A 15,247-nucleotide genomic window follows, 5' to 3' on the forward strand; every position below is an offset into this window, starting at 1 on the left:
ATTTGAAGGTAAACAATAAAATCAAATTGAATTGCAGTTTTGACCACTTTAATTGTATTCAATCCTAATCTCCTTGCAGGTTAATTACATTCATGAGAACAAGTAATCTTTAACAATTATTTTGCAGAATCTTGGACTATTATATAATACATGTGGGTGGCTGAACCAGTCAGGGTCTTTTCATGAGAATAGGTGAAGCTGAATACAGGTTAAGCAGACACAATTACAGGCGGGAAGTCAAAGCAGTTCATTCACCAAAATAATAATAAGAACTTTAAAAAGCAGGGGCTGGAAAAAAGAAAGACAAAGAACAAAAGCTAACATTAACAAATGAGAAAAGTAAGACCTTACTAGTGAGACACTGACTTTTTTAAAATCGTTTTGTTTCATGTTAATACAGGTTGCACAAGAGGATAATATGGAAATTAAGAGAATAATTCACTTCTGTTAGAAATGTTTCTTTCCTTAACTGAAACTTAGCCCCGTGCGGTAGCCTCGTTGTATGTATCATACTAAATTATCTAGTTTTAGCATTTTGAAAATGTTCAATATTTGGAATCAGTGAAAATACATTTCGAATACTGTTGGTTAGGACCCGGACAAGAGTCAACAGAAGCAGATAATTAAACTATTGAGGAGCCAAGCGAAGGCTGGGGTAGACACAGTGGTCTTTTACTAAATCGTGATGCCCAATGTTCTGCCTTTCACAGGTGCACTATTGGTAAATATGGTATACTATTGAATTATGTTTGTTTTCAAAATGTAAAAACTACAAATAGATGATCAATTTAAAACAATATTTTGACTGTTTTTCTAATTTAAAAAAATATAATGTACAATGAGGTTTGTCTCCAAATCTTGCGCATCAGTGTTGTAGAAAGTAAAGTGTAAACATAGAGTAATGGGGGTGGAAAGGCGACTATAAGGATGTTATTTCATGTCTAAAGGGCTCTAACAATGGTAAGAATCATATTTAAAAGGTCGTAAACAGGTTTTCTATGCTGTCATTATAAAGATATACCTTTTATTATACCGAATAGGACTTCGTGGAAATTCGATTCCGCGGTCGGGTCTGAATCCAATTAACTGCGATAAGCAAGACACAATAACTATAACTCATGGAAGCATTATATAGCATCATGAAATCTAGCTCTTCTGACTCGTGAGGAACTTTCAGATATTTATTTTTAACATTGTAAGATTTAGGCACTGTGCACTTGATGGTTATTGGTTCATTTGGATTTTGTAAATACTGCAGTAGTACTGTTGATGCAAGTCAAAGTCCTCACTGAATGGATGTCTGTGCTGTTTGTCCTATTTCCTGTCAGGTCCATGCAATTTTCATCAGCAATGACATGCGTCTCAATAGCTGGTTTGACCCCTCATGGAGAAAGAGGATGCTACTGACACTGAAAAGTAACAAATACAAGTCCAACATGGTCCACATGCTGCTAGGGATATCACTTCAGATTTGCCTTACAAAGAACAGCACACTGGAGCCCGCCCTTACACTTTACATCAACCCCTTTGGTGGGAGCCATTCAGAAAGCTGGTACATCCCAGTCAATGAGAATAATTTTCCTGACTGGCAAGCCACCAAATTGGACCTACCCTTTGAGTGTTATAACTGGACCCTGACACTCGGTAACAAGTGGAAGACATTCTTCGAAACAATCCATATATACCTTCGGAGTAGGATAAAGACACCAAATGGAGTGAATGACAGTGTATATTATGAACCTTTAGAGATGACAGATCCTGGGCGTAACCTTGGCTACATGAAAATTAACAGCATCCAAGTCTTTGGCTATAGTATGCACTTTGACCCAGAGGCTATTCGTGACTTGATTCTCCAACTGGACTACCCGTATACACAAGGTTCCCAGGACACAGCAATGCTGCAGCTATTGGAACTACGTGACCAGGTTAACCGGATATCGCCTCAAGGTCAACCGAGATTGGACTTGTTTGCCTGTCTTCTCCGACACCGACTTAAACTGACTGCCAGTGATGTGGCTCGCATTCATGCCTCCTTAGAGGCCTTCAGCTCCCGCCTGCCAAGTTCAATGGATTATGAAACCACCAAGCTTTGCAGTTAACAGCTGCTGGGAGGGAGATCTGACTTGTGAACTGTCACAAAATAATTACCTTAAGTAAAACGCACCATTCGTGGTGCATTTGTTTACAGTTGTTCCCTCTTTCAATAGATTACCAAACAAGGCTAATTTAGAATTGAGGGCTGCTGCAGAATGTACTCCAGTTGTTTGTTTTGTCAAGACCACCTGTAGTGGTATAACAAAGGACGGAGTGGATTTGAAAAAAATGCACAATATATTTGAAAATAAAACTTATAGTGCAGTACAAATTCAGATACCACTTGACTAACCATATCTGAAGACTGCTCATTTTTACTGGCAAGACCAACTCAATGAATGGACAAATTAATGCTAAAATATTGCAGTCTTTTTGTTTGTAATTTTTATATGTCTATTTGCTTTCGTAGGTGTGCGCTTTCCATGAAGCCCAGAATACAGTGGTGTCCAAATTTTGTAGATAAATTGATATTAAAATGTGCAAGTAAAATAACAGATACCAGATGTTGGATTATTTTTCATATATTTTTTGTTTTATGTTTTATCTAAATTTACTCCGAAGTAACGGCTGATTTATTGTTTGTAGGATGATGCTCCCACACAGCACATTGTTTGCTCTTCATATTTTCCCATCTTGACTTTTAAGAAACACATTTTTTCAAAAGAACTGTAGCTTAGCAGTTTTTGTTTCACACAATATTTTATACTACTTGACAGGAGTAGTTTTGACATGAATTTTACCCGGCGGACAACACAAACGATGGTTGACAAAAAAAAAAAACTAAACAAAAAAAAACATAAATGGATGTAGCGTCCAGGTCAATCCTGTCATGCTTTTATATGTGTGCATATTTTAATACTGCTTGGCGATAACGGGGAAGTTCATGATAATTAAATTTAAGAAAAGTGGTCAATCATGTACTGTATACTGATGTCAACTTAAGCTGGCACGTTTTCATAATGATAAGAAACACACAGTGGCCCTCACAATGCACGTTTGTCAGACAGGCAAAACATTTTAGCACATTTTAAACCTTCTCAAAGTTCAAATTTCGTCATAATTTTTATGATGAACATAATTGATTGGACAGATTAAGTTATTAAACGACACACAATATTCACTGCTGTGACCGTGCTTTGTCCTGCTGTTCGACTGTAGCGTTTTTGTATCATTGTTGAAGCATATACCTCCTGCCATCGTCCTCATCATAGATCACTCTTAATACACCACAAGGGTGCAGAAAACAATGGATGTCCATATGTTGTTAAAAAAAGAATCTGAATTGCTCTTACAAAAACCTGCGGATCAGCAAGAGGTGATCCGCTATGTAGCAGGGGAACACTGTACTTTAAATACTATTTTAAGAACATGTTGTACCTTTTAATCAATTTACAGGAATATTTTCTTGGCAATAGGGAAACCAGTACGGTTTGGTTTCAGTCACTCTGCAATGAGTGTTTTAATTTTTAGAAAGTGATTCTATTAGTCCACAGCAACATAAAAAATGGATGGTTGGATGAATGTTAAACACATGCATCCCTGTAGGGATTTTTTTTTGGGTCAGTCACAATGACCCAACACTGTTTGCCTCTGTACCATCGGTCGGCATTTTTTTTATTGATCTCAGACTATCACCACTAATCCGCTATTATTCACCTGCTCTGAAACACTGCAGGACAGAGAAAAAAGTTAAGCGCCTTAATAAAACCAAATGTCAGCACCTCAACCCGCCTGCCTCATATCAAAGAAAGCTGTTGGATGAGGGCTGTAATGGATGGTATAGTAATCCCTCGTTTATCGAAATGATTTGCTAGTAGGATTCCTTATATATTAAAGGAACATTTTCAGAGATGATCACAAAAAAACATTTTTACAACATTCTAAATACAGTTTTTAACACTATTAGAGCCCTCTAGACATTCAATAACATGCCTATGGTCACCTTTACATTCATATGACCCAATAAAGTAAGACATAATATAGACTTACACCTGTTAGCATTAGGAGACTTTCTTTTTTATTTGTATACTTACTTTTACTGTTTACTTTTGTCCAACAATGTACCATAATGTTACATGCACTGACACCTAGTGACCAGTGTAGAATATGACATAGCACAATATGCTTTTAGTGCTTTTCTAAATGCCTTACATTTGTATTTTGGTTTATTTAGTCATTTAAGCTTAATTTAGACCACAAATACATATTGTATATGTTGCTTAAACATGCATATTTTTGGCTAATAATAGTCATAGTCAAAATAGTCACCCACAAAACAGCAACGATGTATTTCACTATTGAAAACAACTGTGATAGAGTGAAGTCACGAAATTTAAAGCATGATGTGGGGAGGGATGATGTAGCATGTTTGAGGAAATATATATATATATATACATATACATATATAAAAACACACTGAGCTCATTCTCATCAAACTGATTACAAGTAAGGATCAGGTTTTTGTAAGCACTGAAAAATAAATTGGTATTTGTTCTTTTCAGCAAAGAAAAACGGTTGTAGCCCATAATGATGTTTAACCACGCACTGCTCTCTGTGCAATTAACAGACTGCTTCCTGCAGGGGAAACAAGCCATGATTCATTGCTTTTTGAGCCTTTTAATAGCTGCATTTTTGATGCCACCAGTGAATCTACAGAGTGCCAATTATGTCAGTGTTCTGTAAGTGGGAGGCAAAAGACGAGCTTTGATGAGAGACGTTCTGACCTTTGAAAGTCTGCCAATAAATGGTATTGAGACTGGAAATACTGCCCTATTTGCTGTAAAGCTACTTGATTAATGTGATTTAAGATTTATCAGGGATGGCTTCTGTCATTGAATTTATGCTTTCAGGGATTATATTGGCCGACAGTACGATAATGACACCTTGAACTGAAAAATGTAAAACATTGCGTAATTTACAGACAAACTGACAAAAACAAAGACATAAAGGAGCATACACTGAGATAATTAAATCAACGTCTTACATTGCTGATGAGTAATACATCAAATTATATTTCTTTTCATTCACTGACCTTGCAAAGCAAAAACTACAGCTTAACTCATAACCAAAAGGAGCCAAATGCAGGGAAATGTTTGCACACAGGAAATCTTAATGGTATATTTACCAAGATTACTAGATATATCAACCTAGGGGCGCTGCCAGGAGTTCTGGGCCCCATGAAATGATTAAAAATACAGTCGTCCCTCACCACTTTGCAGTTCAACTTTGGCAGCTTCACTCTACCGTGGTGTAACAGAGCACGTCAAAAGTATATCATATAAATTATGCTGTTTGGTGGTTGAATAAAGCCTATTACTAATTAATACACATATATTTTAGATAATTAGGGAGGTTCCGACCAGGATTTTATGCTGCAGGTACTGATATCGATAATCCATGAGTGAAATACTGATACCGATGTACATATGTCATCAGTATGCAGTGTAAATTTTTAAATGTACTACTGGCTATATTAGGGGTCACCAAGGTTTTTTCTTGAGAAATTAAACTGTCAAGAGCTACTCATTTTCATAACATTTATTTTCATAGCTTATTTCAAGCGAAACAAAGCCTCTGATAAGCCTCTTGTTGAGCCGTTATTGTGGAGACAATGAGCCTGGTGACGCAATACTATCCATCCATTTTCTATACCGCTTATTCTCACTCGGGTCACAGGCATGCTGGAGCCTATCCCAGCTGTCTTCGACAGGGCACATATAGACAAACAACCATTCACACTCACATTCATACCTATGGACAATTTGGAGTCGCCAATTAACCTAGCATGTTTTTGGAATGTGGGAGGAAGCCGGAGTACCCGGAGAAAACCCACACATGCACGGGGAGAACACGCAAACTCCACACAGAGATGCCAGCATGGGGAATCGAACACGGGTATCCTAGCTGTGTGGCCTGTGCGCTAAGCACTCACTCACAGTGCAGCCCGACGTAATACTAGATGAGTACATTTACATCACAAACATCGGTACATACTGATGATTTTGCCTTTATCTCGAACCATTTTCAAGCTACAACGTCTTGAAATGGCAAAACTGCTAAATCTTGATTTAAAAAAAAACTTATTTTGAATAGTCTCTATCCTCTAACTCGGAATATTCCATTTATACATAAGTGATCCTACTTAACAGAAATCCACTTATCATGGCCTAGTGTGGAACCAATTAATTACAATAAATAAGGGATTACTGTTGTGTATAATACACACACGCCTATATATACATACTGTAGATACACACACACACATACACATCCACCTAGGCCTTAGGAATTTTTTAATTGTTTTCACATTTCACCCATATAGGACTCCCCTGTACCTAGCTACAGTATATGAACAGCAATTCACATGTACAGTCCTCAATTAACATAACGTGAATGTTTTTAGGCTTTGAGATGAAAACTGGTTACCCAAACAGAGACGTCCAAACTGAGATTCAAACAGAAATCCACCTAACTGTGAAACAGACAAGCTAATTACATGCACCGCCGTACAAACGAGTGCAGCTTTGGATTCCGTTTCCATCATTTTGAATGGGTAAAAAATTCTTTCCAACCACCTGTTGTGCATGCATTCTGTGTCCCTTCCCATTACAGTATGATAAATTTATGCAGTGGGTGACAGTGTGCACCTACAAGCTTTGTCAGATTGCATTTTGTCTTACATCTGTCATTACATTACATTATTTGATGCTCATATTAACAATATAATTAATGTGCACACCTTTTAATAGCAGCTCTAGATGATAATTTGTCCCGAGTCAGGGATGAGAAATGATGGGCTTCATAATTGAAAAGTCAGAAAATCAACAAGCATATTTATGCACAATGATCGCTGCTTTCCCCTCCTGCTGCAGGTGAACACGTTCATGAGAAATGTAGTCAACCAGATCAATACTTCTGCAGGAAGCTCCAATATTAATGACTGTGTGAATGTGCATTAGGAAGTGGCACTGTGGAAGGCTTACATAAAGCCAAAACATTTGCCAGGTCCTAAAGACCTTAATAGTGGAACAAATGTAGACCAGGAAGGTAGGAAAAAGGTAAGTGTCACCCACCAATAAATCAATGGACTACTTTATTACTGCAGAGAACAAAAGGCTCTGCACTGAGATCAATACCACCACTGAGGAGCCTCCAAAAGAAGAAAACTGTATATCAATACATAATAGGATTCTCCTGGCATTAGGCCATTCAGCTGCCATGATCAGATCAGCATGAATTTATTTTTATTAGCTCATAAAATTGCATTACTCAGTGTGCCAGCTGAATGCCATTCATTAATAAGCAATGTCGTGTTGGCTAGTCGATGTGTAGACTGACAGATATATTGAGCTGTTTGGGTGCCAGCTTAACATTCATTTGTCATGTTGTTTTCACATTGTAGCCCAGCTACTCAATTTAGTTGTGATGCACACTGTGATACCTGATGGACAATATTACATGGAAGGTGAATTGGTGAGCACTACTAAAATATAACACTGGGATGCACATGAACTCATCATGACAGGCATGTGTCTGACTAGGTTGCAGAAAGACCAGGCCATATCGATAAATAGTAAAAATCTTCAATGCATGCGTTTATAAACAAATCTTATTGCCTGATTTGTTCACGTGTCCAAACAAAATCACACAAAACTGTTTAAGACAACTCATTATACAATTTTTACATTTATTAGACACTCTCAGCTGTGTGGAGTTTGCATGTTCTCCCCGTGCATGAGTGGGTTTTCTCAGAGTACTCCGGTTTCCTCCCACATTTCAAAAACATGCTAGGTTAATTGGCGACTCCAAATTGTCCATAGATATGAATGTGAGTGTGAATGGTTGTTTGTCTATATGTGCTCTGTGATTGGCTGGCGACCAGTCCCGGGTGTACCCCTTCTCTCTCCTGAAGACAGGCTCCAAAGATCACAACCCTTGTGAGGATAAGCAGTATAGAAAATGGATGGATCTGGAACTGGTCTCTCCACGCAATTGACAAAATCTTCTCTGTATGGTTTAAGTATAGACATAGACCCCATAATTGAGACTACGCTTTATAATCCGGTGTGCCTTATGGTGCCGAAAATACTCCATAATGTAACAGAGTCAGGGTGATGTGGGTCTCTCTCATCCCTCACAGGAGACACGATGGATTACTTTCTCCTCAAAATGCACAAGGCTTTTTGAAATACAGAAACGGCTTGAAAGCATTCATTATTTCTGTTTCTGTGAAGTTGAGAAGTATACAACCGGTTAAACCTGGTGGATTTAGGTGGAACATCACTGCAGTGGCATTCAGTTGGCATTGTCACATGGGAGAGATTCAGGGAACAACAGAAAAGATGAGGGTAAAGAAATATAATTACAATGAGGGTATAGAAATAATTACTACTCAATATGTGTAGCCCATTAATTATAGATAACATTCAGTATTTTTGAAGGAAAACTGACAGATTGTCTTGTGTTTAAATTCACACAGTGCATAAAAAAAACAAGAAGTAGTCAATCAGACAAATTAAAATTTGAGTTAAATGAGAACTCCTCGAATGCACATGCATTTAGAGTTGACGAGCACATGGCAGGACACAATAATGCAATCAGGCATAATCAGATAATTGAATGTGAAACTGCTATTCCGTCCAGTGCCTCGTGAAGGTGAGGCCTTTCACCAACAGCAACAACAAAAGTCAACCTAATCAATCTGGCCGTGGAGAGTTATTTTCATTTAGCAATATCAATTACAAAAGAATTGCTTTCGTGGAAGAAGTGCCTGTATAAATCAGGTGTTAAAAGACTTTGATATGCCATGTACTGTAGCCTTAATGAATTCCCAAATTTGCATTCATAAACCATAGTGAAAGACAGCTCACTGTTTTGCATTCAACGGTGTGACATCTATAAAAGAATAATCTCATGTATGAGTTAGAGTACCGGCAGTGGAAGTGTTTCTTTTCAGTCCATGTGAATTACAAACCATAACATATATTTTATTAATCAGCTCAGGTGGGAGGGAACGTCAGCAATTATAATATCTGTGATGCTCCATCTCTGAACTTTAGTGGGGGTTTTTTTGTTACTTTTAATCCCTAGGCACATAAATGTCAGCCTGTCCCAGATGACTGGCTACATAGTGGGTATGCTGGATTACTAGTCAATCCCCTGTTTGTCACACCTAAATGTTTCATATCATCAAACTAATTTTTATCTTAGTCAATGACAACAACTGAACACAAAAAGGGTATTTTTTAAATTAAACTTTTTATTATTAAGTGACAAAACAAAATCCAAACCGACATGGGATTGTGTGAAAAAAGTGATTGCCCCCTAAATCAAATAACTGGTTGGGTCACCCTTAGTGGCAACAACTGCAATCAAGCACTTGCGATAACCTGCGCTGACTCTCGTGCAGCACTGTGGAGGAACTCTGACCCACTCATCTTTGTAGAATTGTAGTCATTCAGCCACATTGGAGGGTTTTCCAGCATGAAGCACCTTTTTAAGGTGATGCCACGGCTTCTCTGTGGGATTCAGGTTAGGACTTTGACTCAGCTACTCCAAAGTCTTCATTTTGTTTTTCTTCTGCCATTTAGAGGTGGACTTGCTGGTGTGTTTTGGATCATTGTCCTGCTGGAGAACCCAAGTTGGTTTCAGCTTGAGGTCACAAACAGATGGTTGGACATTCTCTTTGAGGATTTTTTGGAATACAGCAGAATTCATGGTTCCATTTATCACAGCAAGTCTTCCAGGTCCTGAAGAGCAAAACAGCCCCAGACCATCACACTACCACCACCATATTTCACTGTTGGTATTATGTTCTTTTTCTGAAACGCAGCATTCCTTTTATGCCAGATGTAATGGGACACACACCTTTCAAAAAGTTAAACTTTTGTTTTGTCAGACCACATAGTATTTTCCCAAAGTTCTTGGGGATCATCAAGATCTTTACTGGCTATATTGAGACAAGCCTTATAATGTTTTTTTTTTTCCAGCAGTGTTTTTTGGCTTGGAATTCTGTCATGCAGGCCATTTTTTTCATGCAGTGTCTGTTATGGTGGGGTCATGAACACTGACCTTTACTGAGGCAAGTGAGGCCTGCACTTCTTTAGAAATTGTTGTGGGGTCTTTTGTCTTCCCTGCGCTATTGGGGTAAGGTTCACCACTGTTTGCTGTTTTCGGCATTTGTGGATAATGGTCCCAAACATTTAGAAATGGTTTTATAACCTTTTAGATTTCAATTATTCACAGTTATGTTTGAGGGGTGGGTGTTGTCATACTGTTGTTCTTGTTGTTGATAAAGTCAGAGAAGCCAGACTGAAATGGTTTGGACATGTCCAGAGGAGAGATAGTGAATATATTGGGAGAAGGATTCTGCCAGGTAGGAGGCGTAGAGGAAGACCAAAGGGAGGTTTATGGGTGTAGTGAAGGAGGACATGAGGGTAGTTTGTGTGAGAGAGACAGATGCAGAAGACAGGATTGGTAGAGGCGATTACTAAATTGTGTGTCCGAGCAGAGGTCAGCTAATTTTCATATAGTCTTCAACTATTCAATTTTAGTTACATTTTGTGTCATAAATTACAGGAGCTGAAACCTAAGTGTCACCATTTTGTATTACTTATTTTATCATATTTGCGACCCACTTTTGCATGTCACGATGTGCAAACAAGATGAAATTGACATCACATGGTGCTTTACACACAACAGACTTGAAGAAAATATTCTTCACTGTTTCCCCCGTTCCATTCAGTGTGTTGGCAGTATATTTTTATTTTGTTGGAGTTGCAAATCACTGTAGTCTGTGCTTCATACCCCTTGAAGAGACGGCACCCTCCACCCATATGTATGTATGTGTGTATGCGTGTGTTTAAGTAAATATTCGACAAACATCTGACATCTGATCTCTTGTGAAAGGCTGCTATTTTACCTCTGACTCCCATTCTGCTACCAAATCTGTCTTCACAATTCATGAATAGAATGTGTGCCAGATCTTCACACAACAAAAGATGAAGAAAGGTCATGGCCCAGAGCGTCTCATCTTTAATCGGTCTCTAGATCTATGTGAAGTTCCATCCTGCTCTACCATCATCCTAGTCCTCAATGAACCTGCAAATACAGGACTGAATGACAACAGGCATGTCATTCTGACATATGTGGTCATAAAGTCATTTGAACATCTCTTGTTGGAGAAGATCGTCACAGGACCCCTGCTGGATCCCCTTCAGTTTGCCTACAGAGTGAACACAATGACACAGTCAATATAAGTCTCACTTCATGCTGGAACATTTTGACAATCAAGAGACCTGTGCAAAAATCCCGTTTGTTGACTTTCACTCTGCGTTTCAGACCATCAACCCTGTCCCTGAACTCCTCCAAGCTCAAAGAGGGAGGTGCATGTCACGCAATGTGCAGAGACTGAACTCAAAAGTGAAAATGGCAAATGCAACAAATGCATACCTGGAGAGCAGCAAAGTGTTCTTAAGGGTCAAAATGTGTGTCATGTTTGTAAAATGCCTACATTTGGCAGGGCTGACGACTAGATACCAATTGAACAACCTGAATCTTGTAACCGTCTTATAGCTATTGGATGCAGTCAGCATCAGTGAGGTCCTTAATTTGGGTTGAGGATCAGCCTGTATTTTCACGGACAAGCCTGTCGAATCCTCAAGCTTAGTGCAGGTGAATTTTATTGAGGTTTCTCTGATTAGGTTGCTGCCCCTGCGACCCGACCTTGGATAAGCGGAAGAAGATGGATGGATGAACATGCCAAAACAGCGCTGATGTGTAGTCTGACATTTGCATTATTTTGTTGACTTTGTTTTGGAGACAATCCTTGTGGACACAGGCTTCACGCCACTGACATTCGAAAATGAAATGTGTGAGACCACATGCATGGCTTTGTATGTCAGCATGAGCATTCATACACAGGTGTTATCACACACATGCACGGGAACAAACTCTAAAGGGACCTCATACAGTTCATTGGTATTGTGGCCAAAAACTTCATGTAGTGTTTGGGAATATTTTTGTGTATGGGAATTTGCCCATAACACATTTGCTACCAAAGACGTATTTATACTTTCTTTTTCAAATTGACCGCTCGATCTCAAAGATGTTTACTTTTACGTATAATTACAAGAGCGGCACAAACACATGATACAACTAAAAAAAAACAAAAAAAACAGCCACACTGTGGCAGAAGTGCAAGAGTTTGGGCTGCCTCCCTCCCATTCAAATACATACTGCACAGCAACCAAGAAGGAGGTGATGCAATGAAGGATATTTTCAAAACACATGCGCACACGCACACACGTAGTTCAATTGCAAATGTGAAAATTGTAAATAGTTTGCGGTGTTATAGTTGTAAAAAATATATATTATATGAAGGTAACATCACCATTTTTCTGTTGTTTATATTGTGGTATCATTGTTTAGACAGTTTGGCTAAATATACTGAAAATGGCAAAATTTATGTCAAATTGAAATTTATGCTTAAAATGTATCTTTCCCACAAAACAACTTGTTTCTCCCTTTCTTTGTTGAGAACTGATCTTTTGCTGACACTTACTACTGTTGATTACTAAAGAATGGAAAAAGCTAGAAACAAACCTTTTTTCTGATGAAAGATGATTCTTTTGGTGTATGCCATGTTTTTATATAGCCAGAGAATACAATATTATGTGTGCCTTGAAAAATCGTGAAAAAATCAATCAAAATTGTCCAGTACCGAGAGGGGCAGCTTTTGAAAAAGGGCTCTGATTGAAGGAATTCAAGGTTTATCATATTGAAAGCTAATAATCAAATGGTCTTACCTTTGCAATTTGTCTGCAATATTACTGTAATTGTTTTCACAGCCCAATAAAAATTAATGAGAAAATGAGAAACAAAAGAAATTCATTCATACATTTTCTACCGCTTTGTTCTTGGTAATTCAAAATTGCTTATGAATTCAAAATTGCTTGATGGAAAAACAGTATGTTTGTTGAAAAAGCTTAATTTAGTTTATGTATATACCCAACTAAAATCCCAAACAAGCAAGTGCAAGTGCAGGAACATTCATTAGAGGCATCAGTGGCTCTTCGCTGTTGTCATGTACAGCGTGCTGCTCTTTTCAACCTCATGTTGACATGCATCAGCAATCAGAGATGCATACCAAACAGCTCCATAATTAAGGTTGAACCAACAAACAGTGGCCAATCAACCCATATTGTACATAAGAAGATGACTTCAGTGATGGTAAGAACACTCTGCAGTCAATAAAATGGCAATAAACCTCAGTAGAAGTCATTAGTATTTGGTTTTAATACGTTTGGTATACAATTTTTTTTTTTGTCCTGTGTTTATAAAGGTCATGTCCACATAAACGCCCCCCCCCCCAAAAAAAAATAAAAATAAAATAAAAATAAAAAATATCCATCAACACAAGTGGAGCCACATAGAAACAGATTCACCGGCTGACAAAAGCTACAATCATTATAATGCTTCTGTTTCATTATTTGTTTTCATTGACTATGTGTGTTGTAAGACAGACACACAAATGAAGTCATAACTTTATGTTGTGGTCTTAAAAACATTTTGTTTCTATAAATTCATATTATTAATTTTTATGATTAATGGTCATGTTTTGGGATAGCACCTCTGTAATCATTGTCATTTGAAAATAAAACTAATAGCCAATGCTCTAGGCACATGGATTGAAGGCCCTGATTAGAAATTAATGACCCATGTGTCCCAGATTGAATAATCAATTTCAATTAATATCAATTTCACAGTGCAGCTGCTTTGTAAGAGTGCCTCTGATCCGCTTTTGTGCTTTTCATTTTTCAAGCTATCGAGGCCATCACTCCCATTGAGGTAGTGCAGTGACCATGCAGAGTACACGCAGGAACTCCAAAGTGCAGAGGGTTCGCTGATATTTATGTTTCTGCCTCTCTCCCACATTTGTCTACAGTTCGATAATGTGAACTTCTTCTGTCCATCATTTCAACTCTGACACAAAATTACGCTTTTTTTTTTAAAAGATGAAGCCGGATGAGAGAGCTGAGTTTTCCATTTTGGCCTTGAATACATTGCAAAGCCATCCATCATTCAATTCTTATTTGGGTTGACAATCATGAGGTGTGCGCATCTGTGCATGCACATGCATACTGTAGCAAGGTAACAATCTCCCATGAGGCACAAATGATATTTTGAATTCAAATTGAACGGATGGGGAGTTTGCTTCACAAGAAAAGAATAGTGACATCTCAATATGCGTGCCCTCACTGGGGAATATACTAAGGCTATTTTTATGACTACAATTATTGCGTTTTGAATGATGAGAATGTTTGAATCCACTGAACCAAAGAAGATGCTTATTAGAGAATTTCAATTTGCATATACAGCAATTCATATTTTGGCAAAGGTGTCAGAGCCCCAAATCAAAAAGGGACCTCAAGTGTATCTTCTGAAATTGCTCCTGGAACACTCAATGAATTTGACAGAACAGTGACATTCTGGGTATCTGATGAAAATAAATCATCGCAAAAGACATTCAGACCGAGCAGTTCATCTTGCAGAACTGAAATGGAAAAAAATGTCAAATAAAAAAAGCTTGATACTATATATGAAATTAAAGTTACTACACTACGTACCGATACATACAGCTGTTCTAATCACATGGTGCAAAATGTTGTTCACATGGAATGACACATTCAAACATGACCGGCACTGGGTAAATTGTTAAATAGGCCAAATCCCATCATGGTAAGTACTCAGTGACTAATGAGCTCTTTCCAGTGGAGCCCATACTCTGGATTCCCCTTGACAGCTGAGGGTTGTTCTCAGCTCAAGTTTCCCTAAAGTAATGTTACTATTGAATTTTTATAGCGCATGAAGAAGAGATGTTTGATGGATCAGTATCTGTAGTAAATGACACGGGATATCCTGACAGATTCCCTGTCACCTGCTCTCTGAAAAGCAAGCCAGGAAGTCTTTCATGGAAAATACCTCTGACAAAACAAATCATTATCAAAACAAATCATACAACTGTTGTGCACCAAGAGGAGGCTATGTGGAGAGTGAATCATTCATTCATTCATTCATTCATTTTCTACCGCTTATCCTCACTAGGGTCGTGTGGGGTGCTGGAGCTTATCCCAGCTGACTTCAAGCAAGAGGC

General features: G+C 38.1%; 1 protein-coding gene across 1 annotated transcript in view; it reads left to right on the forward strand.

Moving 5' to 3' along the window:
- LOC131129795 (BMP/retinoic acid-inducible neural-specific protein 3-like) overlaps positions 1-4,097 on the forward strand; it is a 46,010-nt gene extending 41,913 nt beyond the window's left edge. The window contains exon 9 of the mRNA XM_058073662.1: positions 1,329-4,097. Coding sequence (XP_057929645.1) covers positions 1,329-2,099 — 771 coding nt within the window. The 3' untranslated portion in view covers positions 2,100-4,097. The remainder of the gene's footprint in view (positions 1-1,328) is intronic.
- Positions 4,098-15,247: the final 11,150 nt, after the last annotated feature.

This window comes from Doryrhamphus excisus, chromosome 5 (genome assembly GCF_030265055.1).
Source record: "Doryrhamphus excisus isolate RoL2022-K1 chromosome 5, RoL_Dexc_1.0, whole genome shotgun sequence".
Classification (NCBI taxonomy): Eukaryota; Metazoa; Chordata; class Actinopteri; order Syngnathiformes; family Syngnathidae; genus Doryrhamphus; species Doryrhamphus excisus.